The 19,497-nt window shown below is 37.8% G+C and overlaps 1 protein-coding gene across 2 annotated transcripts in view; it reads right to left on the bottom strand.

The window, feature by feature from the left end:
• Positions 1 to 7,104: 7,104 nt before the first annotated feature.
• Positions 7,105 to 19,497, bottom strand: part of POLK (DNA polymerase kappa) — a 73,317-nt gene continuing 60,924 nt past the window's right edge. The window contains exons 10-15 of one of the 2 annotated variants that reach the window (XM_008538346.2): positions 17,910 to 17,942; positions 15,074 to 15,170; positions 12,491 to 12,662; positions 9,844 to 10,773; positions 9,223 to 9,265; positions 7,105 to 9,009 (exon numbers count right to left, since the gene is read on the bottom strand). In XM_008538346.2, coding sequence (XP_008536568.1) covers positions 8,925 to 9,009; positions 9,223 to 9,265; positions 9,844 to 10,773; positions 12,491 to 12,662; positions 15,074 to 15,170; positions 17,910 to 17,942 — 1,360 coding nt within the window. In that variant the 3' untranslated portion in view covers positions 7,105 to 8,924. The remainder of the gene's footprint in view (positions 9,010 to 9,222; positions 9,266 to 9,843; positions 10,774 to 12,490; positions 12,663 to 15,073; positions 15,171 to 17,909; positions 17,943 to 19,497) is intronic. The other variant, XM_070571621.1, reaches the window with a different exon arrangement.

Genomic DNA, 19,497 nt, shown 5'->3' on the forward strand with positions numbered 1-19,497 from the left:
GATGGATTTATAACCAACACTATTGGAGCTTCAATATTAAATCATTTCCAAATGAGCTTCCAGGATTTTCTTTGGAATAAGTCAGACTCTCAGTGTCTTGCTAGGAAGGTGTAATCCATGGTAATCCATGTTTATGCAGTGCTAACCTATTGGACTCCCCATCTTGGGTATCATTTCTTTCTTAGTGGTTTATAAAATGAAGAATTGATTAAATGCAGTGATCTTCTGGGTGATCGTGTGCCTGGCTAAAATTCTAGTAGTATGGAAGAAAAGTAGAATGTTGAAGGACAACCAGGATCCCTGCCCTGAATCCCTGACACCTAAGCACTTTGTGTTTGGTGAATGGATTACAGAAAACAGGGTGCCGGCCTGGTGGGGCAGCGGTTAAGCGTGCATGTTCTGCTTCCACGGCGTGGCGTTCACCCGTTCGGATCCCGGGTGCACACATGGCACCGCTTGGCACGCCATACTGTGGTAGGCGTCCCACATATAAAGTGGAGGAAGACGGGCACGGATGTTAGCTCAGGGCCAGTCTTCCTCAGCAAAAAGAGGAGGATTGGCAGGAGTTAGCTGAGGGCTAGTCTTCCTCAAAAAAATAAATAAATAAAACCATGGCATATCTCACAACTGTGGATGGTTTCAGAGGTGAAATTGGAAACTTAGCATATTCTAGGAGTGAAAAAAAAAATTGAGCCCTCATAAAACAGAGCTAGACTAGACCCGAGGACTGACCCACCATGTGTGTATGTGTGTGCGCATTTGTGTGTGTGTATACACAAGGACATGAGTAATATTAGGAAAGCCTTGCCCATAAAAATGCACAAGACGGTTTAGAGAAGGCAAAGAAACTGGTGAAAGCTGAGAACTGAACTGGAAGGCCAGAGATTACACAACTGATGAGGACTTGACAGATGGAATGGGAAGAAGTGGATGTTTCCGAGGCCCTACGGTATGAGTTTGGCAGAGGGGGTGTATGTGTACAAATATAAAGTATGTATATCGAGGTAGATGTATATGTATGTCTGAGTTTGAAATCACAGCAAACTTAGAAGACTGAGGTTAGAAGGAAACGGTTAACAGTTTGCCTCTGAATTCTCTTGTGTCTCCTGAGCCTTCTGTAGACAGAGCGACAGTTAGAAAATAAGGCACTCATAAATTACCTCACACTTGTAAGGGGAACAGGTCAATATTATAGTTTCCTTAATAAATGGAATCATGTTTCCAATACTCACCGTAATATCATCTGAGATTTTCTTGCACAACTGTTAATCCTGAGCTGGAAACTAAACAATTTGTTTGTGTTACAAAGCAAAAGTGATTATCTCTTAATTATACAATGTAAGAACAGTTTTTGCTCCAGGGAACTAAACACTGCCTCTCTGGGAAGTTCACTAAAGTCCTACCAGCACCACGTAAGTGACTGCTTTCCAGAATGGAACATTACTAAAAAAAAATCAGCACCAGGTATGGTTTTCAAAATGGAATATTTCCTCCAAAAAGTATTTTTTTAGCCCTTGGTTAAGAGTTGTATTTTGAACCTTCTTCCAAATGCTTCCCAGCCACCCCCAAAGGACATAGTAATAAAACATTTATAAAGCAAGCCATTATCCTCTAAGGGAAAGAAATGCAATTCCCTTTTTCTGGAAGGCCCATCGCCTAGGGCCCAGCTTGAGGGCAGCTACCTACATCAGCCACCACCCCATCTTCCCAGGGAAAAATAGTAAGTAACAGATACCACTCTGTGGGTACATGGTATTTATTCATTTGTGCATCAAGAAATGGTTGTTAACACCTACTCAGAGCCAGGCCATGTACTCCATACTTGGAATTCAGAGATCAGTGAAAGCGAGACCACAGCAAGGATGTTTCAGGGTCTTCACAGAGAAATGGGAGCACCAAGGAGTGAGCGATGAGCTTTTCCAGAGGGCAGAGACCCTTTCATAGAGGTGGGCCTTGGGCTGAGTTAAAGATGAGTGTTGTATATGGTGAGAGAGGGCAAGAGGACTTCAGGAAGCACATTCTGGGCAAATGGAACAACTGAGCACAACACCAGATGGGAGAAACAGCTTGGTCTATTCAGGAGACTACAAGCTGGGCAATGTGACTTGATTGGCCTTGAATGCCAAGCCAGTGTTCGGCCTGCGTCATGAACAGCGACGTGCAGAGCTAGCTGGTAGGGGCTCGCAAGAGCCGATTGTTAAATTTTCAGGAATTTTGAGAACTGGTCGATAGCAGGTGTGCAGCTTAAAATCTGTCATGGTATTTACACCACAGAAATCATCCTATGTTGAAAATCAGCTCCTCTTCTCACCCCCCGCCCCCCAGCTGATCCTGGAGAGAGTTGAGAGCTTCTGAAATCTTTTTTTGTTTTATTTCTAACATAAGAGTGACATTGTGAAGACACTGTTTATGACTAATCTGCAGAAAATGGGCAAAACGGTTGAGAGCAGGGAAAGCTGAGAAATCAGTTGGAAGGTCAGAGTTTAGGCAACTGATAAGGGCTTGACAATAGGAATGGAAAGAAATCAGTGTTTTCAAGGGCAGACAGAATTCGTTACCAGATATGAGGCTGGCAGAGGCAGAGGTGGAAAGGAGGGGGAAGGATCAGTTAAAAGGTAATAGCATTTAAAGACATTTTTAGATGAAGGCAGTGCAAGTTACTTCCTATTAATTGCTAATTCTCTCGTGCCTTTCCTTTCTGACCTTCTTAGTCTCTGCCCATTGCCTAAGTTTTCTCACCAGAGTTCCTTCTTCAGCTCTGAGACATGGCTTCCATTACCCATGTTAATGCTGAAACTTCTCTCTTAGTCTTCGAGTCACTTCTTCAGTGTGCAATTGAGTATGTAAATATCGCCATTTCCACACTAACTTTACAATTAAAGCATTATGATGGAATGGCTTGCATTTCTAAATACTTCTTATAATGCTGCTTTTCCTATTTTCCTCAATTCTAAGATTGCGGTAAGATGTACAGTCCTATATTACAGGGACGATGTAAAGACTGATATTACAAAAGAATCTTTGAACTCCACTGAAGAGAGGATTCACACATGCAAACAATTATTAGGCCTACTTATAACATGATATTTGTGGTTATTATACACTAATAATAATATATTTCAAAAGGACGGGCCACCCTCACCTGAAATTCCCTAAACATTTTATAGATATGAAATTTTTCTGCAAAGCATTTTACGAATGAGGCATAAGGAAGTTCCCTGAGTAATCTTTATCTTTTTTATACTTTATTCCAATATGCGTGACATTTATTTTTTAAATGTGCAGTAGAAGGTTAACTCAGCAGGCTCAGGTTGCTCAAGCCCTGTGCATTCCCGAGAAAGGCCTGTCTTCACGAGGAATGGCCCTTGACTGGCTCCGAGGAGACAGCCTCTGAGCTCTCGGAAGGTCCTGCCAAGAGTGATTTAGTGTGCCGAGGCCTGGGGCCACACTGCATTAGACTGACAGAGTTTATGCTGACAATGTGCCTTACGCTGTTTCCATATGCCTGAGGCCCAGGGTCTTGAGGTATCATTTAGATCTCTGGAGAGCTGGAGACGGAGTAGCTGAGGTCGCCTGGGCACTGCATGCCTACACGCAGGAAAAACCCTGGGCCCCAAAAGCTGGGTGAGCACCCCCAGTTGGCAACACTTCGCCTGTGTTGTGCCTGGTCTCTCCTGGGCTTTGCCTATCTGCCTTTTCCCTTTGCTGATTTTAATTTATATCCTTTCACTGTAACAAACCGTAACCATGAGCAAAACAGCTTTTCTAAGTTCTACAAGACCTTCTAGTGACTTATCTGGCCTGAGGGTAGTTCTTGGGGACTCCTGACACAGGGAGGTAGACAGCAAGTTTTATTTTGTCTCTATGGATAACCAATCGTGCAAGCACCATTTAAAGTCAATAATTTTGTACTGAGTTGTCTAAAGTGTCCATGCCCATGACAATACCACTCTTAATATGCTGTACTAATTACTATAGCTTTATATTACATTTGATATGTAATAGGACTTGACCTTCTACCTTCTTATTCTGGGGCCTCTGCTCTTCCATATAAAATTCAGAATCTACTTAATAACTTTCAAGAAAAACCATGAGGGGTTTTGTTTTGAATTTTACTGAGAATAATGTAGGAAGAATAGTTTTGTTAACTGTTTTTCCTGTTCATGAATAGGGTTACTCTTTTCATTTACTCAGATGTCCTGTTTGTCTTTCAATAATATTTTTAGTTCCCAAGTTCTTGCACATTTTTTTGGTAGATTTAGGTATCCCCTACTCTGCTTTAGGTACCTTGTAGATAGTTGTCCTAAGAGATTATTTTGATTACATTTTCTAATGGGTTATTACTGTGGTATAGGAACGCTATGGATTTTTTATATGCATCTTGTAGGCATAACCTTACTGAACTCTTTGACTAAATGGAGATTTTTAAAAATGTAGACAAGTATACCCTCTGACAATAAAATTTTATTTTTCTTTGTTTCCAGTTTTTATTCATCTTATTTCTTTTATTGAATTGCTAGCATCTCCAGCAAAATAATAGAGGGTACCTTTGTGTCATTCCTAAGGAATGCCTCTAACATTGCACCATTAAATGTGGTAATTTTGTAATTTTTGACAGGCATTTTTTATGGGTTAGTCAGAATTACTAACAAAACCTGAGTTTGTTTGGGAGTAGCACTGTGCCCAGCTAAAAACTACATTTCCAGGTTCGCTTTAATAGGAAGTCATGTGACACATTTCTGGCCAATAAGACGTAAGTGGAAATTGTTACATGGGGCTTCTGGGAAAGCTCCTTCAAGTGGGACAGACCTGTTGCCCTGTTGTCCTTTCCACTTTCTCATCTTCCTGCTGGAACTCAAGGGTAAAGCTAGATGTGGAGGAGCCCATCTGTGACCATAAGGTGACCATGTGAGGCCAAGATATCAGACTTGGAACCCCTTCTTGAACCACTGAGCCAAAGCTAACCAATGAAATTCATGTTTCAAGAGAACGCTACAACTGATTTCTTTTTCTAAAAGACTCTGATTGGGGTCTTTGTAACTCAGAGCTTCTGAATTCTGAACTGATACAAAAAGCAGGGTGCTGCAAGTAACAAAACTTAATATACAGAATTGGCTTAGTCTAGGAGGGAGTGGGGACACAGATGTCACAGGCTGGAACGCTGGTGACTTGTTTAGCAGTGACAAAATATTTGGTCAAATTGTCAACTGCTGCCCTTGGGAAAGCAGACCAAATGCTAACTGAGGCTGTGGCGTTAGGGGAAATGTTAGGAGAAAAACTCAAAATGTTGGCATAGGACGGCTTTCTTGTTGTGTTCGGCCAAGTCCCAGCAGGGAGAAATGTACTTTTTCTCTGTTGAAGCAAGTAGCCTTCAGAGATGGAAGAAAATATCGTCTTGCTAAGGAAAGCAGTTTCTGCCATTTTTTCTTTTTACTTTTATTGTGATACAGGTTACATACGAACAAGAGTGTAGAAAATATATATGTATGGCTTAAAGAATATTTTTAAAGTGAACATCCATGCGTTCACCACCCGTGACAAGTAATGGAACATTGCCAGCATCCCAGCCGCTCCATGTGCCATCCCACAATCACATTCCCCTACTTCCCCACAGAGGAAATCATTATTCTAACTTTGGGGACAGTAACATACTTGCTTTTCTTTATAATTTGACCTCATATGGATGTATCCTTGAAACAATATAGTTTAAATTGTTTTGAACTTTATATAAATGGAATCATGCTGATGGCATCCTTATATGACTTGCTTCTTTTGCTCCACACTATGTTTGTGACATTCATCCACTTTCTGATTAGCTATTTCCATCATTTTCACCACTGTGTAGAATTCTATTGTTTGAATATACATGAATATACAATGGCAGAATTTAACCATTCAACTATTGCCAAATATTTGGTTTATTTCCAATCTTTGCCTATTATAGTACTGCTATGAGCATTCTTATACATGCTTCCTAGGGAACATGTTCAATAGTTTTCCCAAGGCATTGCATTAGTTAGGATTCTAGCAAAAAAAATTTGTAATTTGAGATGAGTTTAAGAAAGGGGCTATTTACAAAGGTCGGGTCAGGTGTGGGGAAACCCAGGATAGTGCAGCACCCAGGGCTAATAAGAGCAAGGCTCTGTGGCCACCCCTAGGCTGGAGGAGCAAGGGAAGGAATGGATCATCAGAACCTGGAGACAGCAGAGTGCAGTATGAACATGGCCACCCACAAGAAGCTGTGAGCTTTGGTCAAGGGACCTAACCAGCTTGTGATGATCCTACGAAAGGGTACATGAGGGAATAAATACCCAACTTCATCTTCTTTCCTTCCTCAAATCTCCTGCACTGGCTCCCCCATAGCTGTGACGCCTTGCCAGACATAAAGCAGGGTGCGGAAGGGTGAGGAGTGGATCTGGAAGGCAAATGGAAGATACCCAGCAGAGGCGTAGACTCAGGGGTGCAGTGTTTGGGTTGCTGAGTGTAGGCAACTTCAAACTTGGGAGAGAAGGGCAAACTGTTTTCCAAAGTGATTGTTTTCAAAGTAAGAGTTCATTCACATTGCTCCACACCAACACAAAAACTTACTATCACTGGCCCCTTTCGTGTTTGTGAGTCTGGTAGGGATGTAATAAAACCTCTTTGTGTTTTACTGTTCATTTCATTGTTACTAAGTGGCTGAGAATGTTTTCAGATGCTTGGCCACTTGGATTTCTTTTTAAGTGAAGTGACGTATAAAGTCTTTTGTCCAAATTTCTATTGGCTGTCTGTATTTTTCTTACTGATTCATAGGAGTCATTTATATATTCTGGACACTAGATTTTTGCCAGTTATATGTGTTGCAAATATGTTTTCCAAGGTGGTTCAGAATATTCTGACCTTCTAAGTAGGTAAGATTATAGGTTCTTATTCTTTGTCGTTTTGCTATATTTTCTAAAAATGCCCAAACGAAATTATAATAAAAAAGAAAATGAGTTGAATGTATTAGATAAAACAAATAGGAAAGTATGTGGAGAGAATTCTGGGCAAACACAGTAAGAGTGAAAGCACCAGACGTAGGAAAAGAGTAGCAAAGTAAGGAAACCATTTCTATTGGCAAAAATGTCAATTAAACATTTTCAATTTTATTTTAAATTATTATTAAATATTACTAAATAACATTCAATTAAATGAATCATCTAAATGAAAATAATTTAGTATTTATTCTAATGTCTCAAACACAATAAAAATAAACTTGAGGCAAGATAGAAAACAAATAATATGATGCTTTCTAATTTTCAATACATTAAATCAGTGTTCCATTGAATTTAATCGTGTACAGAATTTACAGAAGTAAATCACACAATGAAGAACCACAGCTATACCTCTGTATTTGCCATCACACATAACATTAGGCATGAATTTGGCATGCTAATAAACAGTAAGCCTAATTTTAAACAATCAGATAATTTAAAGTCAAATTACCATTTGGCCAAAGACTGTGTGCGACCCTAATTTAGGCTGTTCCTAAAATATCATTTTCTTATAAATTCAGATACTGAGCTCTAAAATCTCAAACGTAGGAAAAGAGAAAACAAAAATATAAAAGAATAAAAGATGCAGTTCCTTAAAGGAGTAACAGAAAATGGCTTCCATCTTCATGTTTCAATTAAATAAGTGTTTTTTGATAAAAACTCTTATTGATAGCACAAAAGTATTTGGAGCAACTACTTAAGCTAACGTTATACTGCTAAGCTGTCTTCTTTCATGAATATTAATAAAAATATGATAGAAATATAACTAAGATAAATGAGATGTTTAATATACGTTACTCTTTTGAATTGCACATTTTCTCTAGAAGATTATAATAAAAATAAACTGAGTGTACAATTTATTGTTTTTTATTTTTTTGTGAGGAAGATTGGCCCTGAGCTAACATCTGTTGCCAATCCTCCTCTTTTTGCTTGAGGAAGATTGGCCCTGAGCTAACATCTGTGCCCATCTTCCTCTACTTTGTATGCGGGATGCCACCACAGCATGGCTTGATGAGTAATGTGCAGGTCCATGCCGGGGATGCAAACCCATGAACCCTGGACCACCAAAGTGACGGGCACGAACTTAACCACTATGCCACCAGGCTGGTCCCAATTTATCCTTTTTTATAGATTTGTGTAAAGTGCAAACAAAACTGCCAAGAAATGAAATACTGCCATTTAAAAGTCCTAGATAAGTACCTTGAATCTTAGACTAAATATTTTTTAGTGAACCAAGTGCTTATTCATAAGATAAAGAAACTTTAAATTAAAAAAGGTAAATGAATAATCATATTTTAGGCAAAATTCTTTTAACACAAAAAATAATACTACAATATTATTTTCCTGAACTTAAAACAACAAAACCACTGCTAGCTCTGCTACGCTAATATTCTTCATAGAACTTATGATAAATATTAATTATGAATGCTCATGAGGTATCTGAAGATACTAGGAGCTAAAATATAAATATACAAAGTTGTAGAAGGTACTAAGATCAAATATAGCAATCCAGTGCCGACGCAGTGGTTAAGCACTGAAAAATTCTTAGGCTAAAACAGGTCTGCGTAAACCTCTGAGCCCTTATAAATATGTTTTTATATTCGCTATAAAACATAATAGAGAAGGAAATCACTTTCTGATCCCATTCCTAATTTCTTGTTTAAAAATTATGTCTAACAGGACTGACATCCAATTGATGTACAATGGAAATAAAATTCTCATGCTTATCAAACAGATATATGGAAGTAAATTAGTATATACTCCATATTCATATAAAGGAAATGTCATTTGGGGAGGGATTATTGCACTTGCCTTTCACTAAATGAATCTGAAAACTTAAAATGAGGAAGAATAGATTCACTGATTATGACATAAGTTTCAATTAAGGATTAATGATAAAATGTTCAACATTCATTTAAAAAATACATCAAGGGTGTGTCTTGGATTGCTGGGTTTTACTTTCTTTGATGCTGAGTGCTTTGTCACCAACCCTGGCCTGGAATAAAAAAGAACACACAATTAAAATGCAGGAAGAGATTAAAAAATTCTTTTTGCAAATAATTGATTTAAAATTTTTATTTTATGATTTATAAAAGCAAATTTTAACATCTCCTAAAAATTAGACCTCAAAATTTGAGGTTTTATGAAAATCAGACCTGAAAATATGAGGTTCTATAGCCAGTTCTATGAAAACTCACATTAGCCATACCTTTTTGTTTTTGTTATAGTTTTCTGTACTCTTCCTGAGTTACCTTTAGAGAGAAGAAAAGTCAAGAAATTCTAAAATGAACAACATTGAAATAATTAAAAAGCTGTAAAAAGATTTAAAAAGTTAAAGCTGACTAATTAAACACAAAAAAACTTCCTTAGTGCCACACAGTTCATATTTATACATAGCAGAAACTAACTTTATACATAATTTCTTTGTAATCTACTTGTTTTATTAGTATTACACTTAATTTTATTTTTGAAGTTGGGCTAGAGTCAGGACGACTAAAGAAAACAAGTTAAAGAGCCTCTCTGGTTATGTAATTATAATTTACCACCGTGCCTTGGCAAATATTCTCTGAAGGAATTTCTTTTTTGATTAGATTGCCGAGCATCCTAAATGTCTGAGTTCATTCTGTGCTAAATCAAGCCCAAACCAAAGTTCTCCCAAATTGAAAATCTAACGGCTTCAGTTAGTTCTGACTTTGGAAAGTAACATTTTGCTAAATGGCAGCGTATACAAACTGTCCCTTTAATAGATGTGTTTCAGATTTAACAACAATCTCAATTTTAATAAAACATTTCTAGAAAATCAGGTACTTCAGAATGACTGCAAACTCACCGGTACTTTTGGTACTTTCTTTGGGTTGGTTAACTGGATTAACTTCATCATTTCTCAGTTCCTGGATAATGCCTTTATTTAAACAAATATCCACATGCACATTGAACAGGGTAAGATCTGAAGTCTTTTGTTCCAGGTTACAAACAGGACAAACTAAAGCTTGGACGGGCTCTTGCCTTCTTAAGGACTCAACATCTTCATCTTCCAATGAAACAGTACAAGACTTCTGATGACAGTGTTCAACATTAAATGGTTTGCTTGGAAGACTGGAACATTCCTCTTTGCTGTGTTTATTACTTAAGGCATCTACACCTTCTGCTTTAGCTGGGTTATCTATGGTCTCTACCAACTCTACACAATCTCCTGAAGTGGTTTCTATATTCTTCTGACGGGCTTTGTAATCCTGCTTCTCACAGAGTGAAAAAGAAGGATGTACATTCTCTTTCTTGTTAACTTCTGTAGAGGACGCATGTGAACACGAGGACATTTCAGAGTTCTCACTGATTGAAGGTGCATCAAGACACGCATCTACATGTTTATTAAAGGCTTCCAGACTGACGCTTCCCTGCTCCCTAAAGCAAACAGGACAAGTAAATATCTGACAGTTATCTGAATTCTCTGATGTTTCTAAATTCTCACTCATCTTCTGCTTTAAAACTTGGAATGATTGTGATGTCTGTAAACTTTTTTGATCCACAGTTTCACATTTAAATGTGTCTTGGTGACTCCATTTCCTTTCTGATCGTTTTTTATCAAAGAAACTCTTCTTATGAGACATTTCTAGAGGTTTTAGAAACTGATCTTTCTCAGTTTTCTCTAGTCTACACCCAGTGGCTGATGGGGTTTGGTTTCCAGCCTGTAAGAAGCCAATAATGCTCCTCTGTTGGTGTTTCTTCTCTTCTTCATTGGGAAAACCAGACACTCGCACACCTAAATTAAACCAACCAAACCAATTAATCAGCTTCAAATTCAACAAAGCCAATTCACTTATAAAGCATAAAAACATTTTGCATTATACTATTGTGACATATAAAAAAGCTGTTTAGGGAAAAATAACAAGCAACACAGTATATTTTCTGAATTAAAGGATGCTTTTTCAAAGCTGGTATTTTGAGTGGAAATTTACTTTCCTTTATAAAACCAGGTACCATTAAACACTATCTACTGGAGTTAGCATGATTATATAGGTCTTTCAATTAATATCTGACACATGACATCATCTGATACATGCTACAAATGATACCAATTAAGTAAGTGATTGGAGTCAATTACACAGACTCTTTAGCTCCTTATTTTTTCAACAGGCTTTATTTTTTTAGAGCAATTTTAGGTTCACAGCAAAATTGGGCAGAAAGTAAAGAGAGTTCCCATATACCCCTGTCCTGACCCGTGCAGCCTCCTCCACTGTGGACATCCTGAACCAGGGTGGTACACTGGCTACAACCAAAGAGCCTCTGCTGACACAACATCATCACTCAAAGCCCATAGTTTACATTAAGGTTCACTCTTGGTGTTGTACGTTTTACGGGTTTTGACAAATGTATAATGACATGTATCCACCATTATAGCACTATAGAGAATAGTTAACGGCCCTAAAAATCCTCCTTGCTCTGCCTATTCATCCCTCCTTCCCCTCAACTCTTGATAACCACTCATCTTTTCAGTGTCCCCATAGTTCTAGCTTTTCCAGAATGTCAAAAATGTGGGAATCATACAGTATGTAGCCTTCTCAGATTGACTTCTTTCACTTAGTAATATGCATTTAAGGTTCCTCCATGTCTTCTCATGGCTTGATAGTTCACTTCTTTGACCTGCTGAATAACATTCCATTGTCTGGATGTACCGCAGCTTCCATTCACCTTCCACTGAAGGACATCTTGGTTGCTTCCAAGTTTTGGCAATTATGGATAAAGCTGCTATTAACATCTGCTCTTTAGCTCTTTTAGTTAAGATATTTTATTTAATTGATTTCAGTGTGTGCTATCTTTCACATATGAAAGTAGGGCTAATGATCTACCTTTAGTAGTAAAGCTGACACTTGGAGTGCTGATCACAAACATTCTCACCCAGTTCACTTTGGAAATATGGTTTGTTTGCTTTTTTTTACCTTGTAGTGGCTAGAGACGTGGTTTTATAGCACCACAATCCATTTTTTTGTAATTCTGAAATCCAAAAAGCTCTCAAAATTGTAAGTGATAAATGGTTATTGATGACTGAATTGATGTGAGGCTATTTACAGTCTTTACAACTCAGTGTGAATATTTTTTTGTTTCGCTACAGAAATATTAATGTGTTTGATCATGAAGTGCTGCCTCAGATCTCAAAGGAATGTTATATAATATACTCAATAATATGCACTGAACTTGCTTTCTAAAATCTGAGAAGTTTTAAATTTTGAAACACCTAGCCCCAAGGATTTCAGTAAGCAGTAAGGAAAAGAACAACTTTAGTTGGTTCTTACTGGAATTAAACTAATGATCATGGCTTCACAGGCATCGGGTTCTAAGAATTAAGAAAAATGGCAGCAGCATAAGTACAACTTCCTAAACAGGTTTAAGAAGTAAAATGGAGGTGAGAATATTTCCAAAGTTGATTCTTTGGGAAAGTCTAGCAGATTTAAGGAAAAACAAGAAAAGAAAAGTCATACCCATAAGTCTTAATCTCAAGGGATGTGGAAAATCAGCATCAATTTCTGTTCTGAGTAGTTCTTTAGCAATAGCAAATATTTCTTCTGCAGTAGAAATAACTGATGAAACTGTAGATGCACGAGTTTTCACTTCAAAATTCACATTCTTCAGCTTAATGGTGACAGTCCTACCCTATGACAAACAGGATACATTATTATATATGGCTTTCCAACTTCTAGAAAGAAGTTATTTTACAGGTTAGAAAAATTCAGAAAGTTCTCTTATATATACATATAATATGGAACTGAAATCAATTATTTATAAAACATGGTAATGAAAATGGTCATAAAAGTAATTGAAATCTGGAAGTAATCTAAAAATCCCATTCTAGCCAATAATTATTACGCCCTCCCCAAGTGAATTCTTATAAAAGACCTTTATATAAAGGGCGAAGTTAACTGACCATTTTTCATTTTACCAAATTTTTTTTAGAGGTTAATTTGGTACCTAAAAAGGAAGGAAAAAAGTGTTTGTAAAGGGGCTTCACTGAAAAGTTCTTGTGGATAGCTCACACTTCCTGTGTGCCTACTATATGCCAGACACTATGCTAAACAATTTACATGTAAGAACTCCCTTTACAGTAAGTGTTTAATGGGTACAGAGTTTCAATTTGGGATAATGGAAAAGTTCTGGAGATCTATAGTGGTCATGGTTGCACAATATGAATGCACTTAATGCCACTGAAATGTAAACTTAAGAATGGTTAAAACGGTAAATTTTATGCTATGTATATTTCACTACCTCCTGGAGATCGTGACAGTGGGTTAGACTTATTGAACCACTTCTAAAGAGCAGAGTATGGAAAAGAAAAACCAGTAACTTCACAGTGGAGAAGCCGGCGAACATGACCTTAGCACAGTGACGAAGGTCAACACCACCTGTGCCATCATCTGGCTGTCACACACCTTGACAGGATGTGGTGAGGGGGACACTTCACCTCTGTGGTATTCCTTCTAAAAACCCACGACCCTGGTCTAATCATAAGAAAACCATCAGACAACCCAGATTGGGAGACATTCTGCAGGATACCTGGCCAGCACTCCTCAAGACTTTAAAGGTCATAAAAAAGAAGGAAATACTGAGAAACTATCACTGACGGGAGGAGACTAGGGAGACATGACACCAAATGCAATGTGGTTGCTGGGACTGAATGCTGGAACAGGAAGAGGACACTAATGGAAAACAGGTAAAATCCAAACAGTGACTGGAGTTTAGTCAACAGCAATATGCTAACGTCAATTTCTTAGTTTTGACAAATGTACTATGATAACACGTCAATAATGAGGGAAACTGGGACTCTCTAGATTACCTTTATAATTTTTCTGTAAGTCTAAAAAAAGTTGAAAAAAGTTTTAAAAAGGGGCCAGCCGGGTGGTGCAGTGGTTAAGTTCAGTGCGCTCTGCTTTGGCAGCCTGGGATTCATAGGTTTGGATCCTGGGCACAGACCTACACTGCTCATCAAGCCATGCTGTGGTGGTGTCCCACATACAAAGCAGAAGAAGATGGGCACAGATGTTAGCCCAGGGCCACTCTTCCTCAAACAAAAAGACGAAGATTGGCAACAGGTGTTAGCTCAGGGCCAATCTTCCTCACTAGAAAAAAAAATTTTTTTAAAGAACTCTCTTGCACTCGAGGTATAATGGAGAAGGATTATAAGAAAAATACTCATCAGATGTCTCATTCTTTGTTTTTTTTTTTTATCATTATCCCCATTTTTTTTTTTAAAGATTTTATTTTTCCTTTTTCTCCCCAAAGCCCCCCGGTACATAGTTGTATATTATTCGTTGTGGGTCCTTCTAGTTGTGGCATGTGGGACGCTGCCCCAGCGTGGTTTGATGAGCAGTGCCATGTCCACGCCCAGGATTCGAACCAATGAAACACTGGGCCGCCTGCAGTGGAGCGCGCAAACTTAACCACTTGGCCACGGGGCCAGCCCCAACTTTTTAATACTTTTGTAGTACACTTTGTAATAACTCCACCTCTGAGTGTGTTGGAAAAATACCAGATATGGATTATTGTGAGTGCAGATTATAAAATACAAAGTTCAAAGCCTTCCAGGTTTTGTTCTCAGTGTATTAAGCAACCTGGACTAGAGCCTTGAAACAAAAGGCCTGTTCTAGAAGGTCATTGTCTGCCTGAGAAAAACATTAAAGGATGATTGGAAAGGCATTTATAATAAGTAAATACAGTTCTAGGGAAATCTTCTCTTTGCTTTATTCTCATTAGAGAATAAAGCATTATAACTGATTTTGAACTTGAATATAACTGATTTTGAACTTATTCAAATGTACTCCTGAGGTAGCATAAACTCCTCTGGAATTATACTGGAGCCATTCCACCCACACAGTTGCTTCTTCACACAATGACCTCATCATAGGCCTCAGATATGGGTCAAAATTGAATTTACCTCTATTGGGGATGGGGATACTCTTTCCTGACACTTGCCAATTTGTATTCAAATGCAAAATCTAACTCTTGCTTTAAGATAGCATTTTATTATTAAGAATTTTAAAAGCTAAGAGCATCACATCAAAATAAAGTACCTTAAGTCCTTCTTTCTGCAGATCTTGAGCGAGTTCACCGCAAAGTTCTTGGCACAAACTGTACTGTTCTTCTGCTTTACTCATCTCACTGAATGTCCTAGAAAGAGAAGAATGATTTTGGTGCACAAATGAAACTATAATTCAGGATAATCTAAGAATGATATAAGGTGTTTAAATGTTTTCAGATGAACTACGATATAATTAAGTAAAAACATCTAAGATCTACCTAAATAATGGAAGATCATTTATAGTTAAACTGATTAGCAAATGCATATACTCTCTCTACAGTATTTTTTAAAAAGATGATTAAAGTCACCAACACATAATGATTATGCCCCCAGAACTTACAACACATTAGGGTATATGTGTATACAGACTCTGCTGCGGAGGATTATTTTAAGAAAGTACAGATGAGAACATCATTCCAATTACTGTACAGGTATTTGCCAGAAGAGGAATACCTTCAAGTAGACTTAAGGGGTTGGTTCATGGCACCTAGGTAGACTTGTCAAATAGACAACTGGAAATGGAGGGCTGGTAAGATTAAATGTAGAAATTTTGAATTCACTTGCACAAGAGTGTTGAAAGAAGTTGAGAGGTCATAGTAACACAAAAGAGGAAGATACGAAAGAGAGATCAGGGTAATGAGTAAGAAACCCTGAGCAAATGACTATTCAGTGAAGAATCCCCCTTCTAACTCTGGCCCAGATACCCAGTTCGCCTCCCTAGCGGCATCCAGTGCTGCCAGCTTCCTATTCATTTGAGTTCCTCCAGAATACTCTATGTATATATAATGAAACAAGCAAACACTTACCCTCATTTTTTATACAAACAGAATATAAGACACATTGTTTAGCACCTTGCTTTTCTTAATTCTTTTTTTTTGAGGAAGATTAGCCCTGAGCTAACTACTGTCAGTTCTCCTCTTTTTGCTGAGGAAGCCTGGCCCTGAGCTAACATCCATGCCCATCTTCCTCTACTTTATATGTGGGACACCTACCACAGCCTGGTATGCTAAGGGGTGCCATGTCCACACCTGGGATCTGAACCAGTGAACCCCGGGCCGCTGAGAAGCGGAATGTGTGCACTTAACCACTGTGCCACCGGGCCTGCAACCTCTTTAATTCATTCTTATAAGAGTTCCCTATGAGTAAATAATTTCCTCATTTTTATATGGCAGCATAATATTCTAACTTAAAGATGTAAGATCATTTAACCAATACTCTATTTGTGGATATTTATTTTCAATCCTTTGCTATCATAAAAAAATGCAATGAATAATCTTGTATACATGTAAAATGAGGTGATTACCTCTGTCGAATGAATTCCTAGAAAAAGAACTGTGGGCTCAAAGTACCTGTGTATCTGTGATTTTGACAGTTATTGCCAAATTGCTTGCTCCCTGGGGTAGGCAAAATAATGGTCCCCAAGAACCTAGTACATTACACAGTAAAAGGAACTTTGCAAATATGTTTACGATGGGGAGAGCATCCTGAATTATCCAGGTGGATTCAACGTAATCTCAAGGGTCCTTATAAAGAAGGCACGAGTGTCAGAGTCAGAGAAAAATAAGATGCTGGGTTTGAAGATGGGGCCATGAGCCAAAGAAAGCAAACAGCCTCCAGAAGCTGTTGGTTGGGAAATGGATTCTCCCCTGGAGCCTCTAGAAGGAATGCAAGCTGCCAACACCTTAATCTGAGGACTTCTGACCTTCAGAACTAGAAGAGAATAAATTTTGTTATAGCACCAATGAGAAACTAGTATACCCCCTAGAGCTTTTTCATTCCCACAGTCTTGCCAATAGAGCATGTAGCATCTTTGCCAGCCTGACTGGTGAAAAAGGCTATCTCAGAGAACTTTTAATCTGTATTTCTTAAATTATAAAGAAGATCGGGAATATTTTCCATGTTTTAAGAGCTATTTGTACTTCCTTTTCTGTTAACTAATTAAACCTTTGTTCATTTTTCTATTGGTTTGCTGGCCTTTTCTAAAGAAGTATTAATATTAGTTAATATTAATATTCTTGTACAGTAAGTATGTTCTCAATAACAAAAGACAAAACGGAAGAAAAATCCATCAAATAGGACAATATTGTCTCACTTTGGGATGCTTTTTCCCCTTCTTTTCCTTTGATTGCTTTTTAATCACAGTCTAAAATAGCAAATTTATCAGTCATTTACTGAGTGTGTTGCCTTGTAAAAGTCATTCCGCTTCTCCAATCACAAATAATCTATGCGAAAAGTAAACACAACCTCATCCTATGTGAGTGGTCCTTAAATGTCTCGTGGAACTCCGGTGCTTTGAGGAGATAATTGAGGGACCCTCCAAACAACGACATAGTTCCCAACAATAAGCTTCCATAGAGAGTTCATCTGACTTCCCAACAAGACTGTAAACCACTAGGTCCCCTCGAAGCTCCCTTTCATCAATATCTTACTATTTGATGCCTATGCTCGCTCATTCACCAACATTTGAAGAGTTTCAGGAGGAATTTCCATTGTCGCTTCTTAAATTTCCCAAATAACTATTCAATATAATTTTTCTTATAAACAAAGCTAGAAATTAGGATTTGGAATCCTAAAATGCTTGGTTTTCACTGAATAGGAACAAAACCAACATTTAAAAAAATAACTGCAGTTAAATTTTTTCCCCTTGAGAGCACAGCAAGCAAAGACAATAAAGCATTGTACTGGGATATTTACTTTGGGAGCGTCAAGTGCTGAAAATTGTTACTTGGTTTGCAAACAGATTTTTTTATTTCAGTGATCTTTTACTAAAAGTTAAAATTAGTTAAAAATAACATGAATTATGAACAATTAATAATAACAAACATTACCTTTCAACGCTCCTGCTTTTCCTCTCTCCATCTCTTAAAATGAAAAAAAAAAAGTTTTTATGTGCTTTCTCAATGCAGACTGAGTTCCTTTTAGTCAACCAAGAGGACTTAACATATCAATTACCTTATAGAGAGCTCAATCATGTTTTTGATTAAAATTCATACATCCTAAAAAACAGTGATTTTTTAAAAAATCTAAAACTAAAACTATCACCAAAGAATGTAGATAGATAAGATGCTAATATGATTACACACGTGATGAATCAAGCCTATATCTATTGAAAAGAACAATTGTGAAAACAGGCTGATATTATAAATTGCTTCTGTTAAAAGCCTGAATATCAAAAACCACAACTTATAAAAACCAGTAGAAGGTGGTAGCATATTGGCTTGCAGTTTTAGGATATAAGTTAATTTTGAATAACTTAATATTAATTATCTAGTTTTTGGCCTAGCACATTAACTTTGCTCTCCCATAGCCTATTCATTATTCATATATACCAACCTAAAGAATCATCTAGTTTGGTTGGATTCTAGTTGCTGTGATAGGAGTAGCTCAAACCAGAAAGCTGAAACAACATGTAGATTATTCATTTTCCAAATATTTACTGAACCTACTATGAATCAAGCACTGTTCTAGGCGTTGGGGATATTGTAATGAACAAAACAGACCAAGTGTCTGCCCTTAAGAAACTTATATCTAAGTGGAGGGAGACAAACAACAAATATGGAAGTAAATAAGGAATATGTTAGAAGTACTACAGATTAAAAAATAAAGCAGAGTAGGGGAATAGAGAATGTCGATAGAAGGGAAGGCAGGTTCGCTATTTTACATTATTATAAATTACCTACGAATTTCACTGAACAGCATTACCTGCATCCCTAAATACCAAAGGTTAATATGTGCCATGTTATACCAAGAACTGTATTGTTTTCAAGCACTATGGAAATAAAGAGAGGGTAATTCTTGGATTAAAGAAGAAGGTTTTATTTCCCATTATCTTCAAATACTAGATTATTTATAGTACTGTGATGTCTTTCTCTTATCTTTCACTATATCCACTCAAGAACAAAGTCAGCTAACAGTGGACTCAAAAGAATGAGGAGCATGGAGAGATGAGAAAAGCAATCCACAGACCTTGCAATCTTTATAAGATTTAGCAGGTTTGACTGGTTAATCAAACTTATTTTTATGCTTCCTCAGTTTTCCTTTAGTGTAAGTATAAGATTATAAAGGAGTTATTTTGAGGGCAGGCTGACAGGATGATGACAAAATTATAAAAATAGTGCCCAGCATCAATTTCCACGATTCCCATTTTTTTTACTCTCTTCTTGTCGTCCACCCCCAAGAGCGTACCCTCCTAGCTCTAGGATACCTCTTCTAAGACCTAGATGCAAGAGAGCCAGGGCCTCTCCGCCAGCTTTTCCTCTTCTCCTCGGCCTCTGCAGGGCTGCCCTGAGGCCTCTGCCTCGGGTGACTGCTGCTAACCCCTACCCTTGCCCCCAGGTCATTTTCTGTGCCCTCGCTCTGCCTTACTTTCTATCTCCCACAGTACTCTGTAAATGCCACCAGGGCAGGACTTTCTCC

The sequence above is a fragment of the Equus przewalskii genome, chromosome 13 (genome assembly GCF_037783145.1).
Source record: "Equus przewalskii isolate Varuska chromosome 13, EquPr2, whole genome shotgun sequence".
In the NCBI taxonomy this organism is placed as follows: Eukaryota; Metazoa; Chordata; class Mammalia; order Perissodactyla; family Equidae; genus Equus; species Equus przewalskii.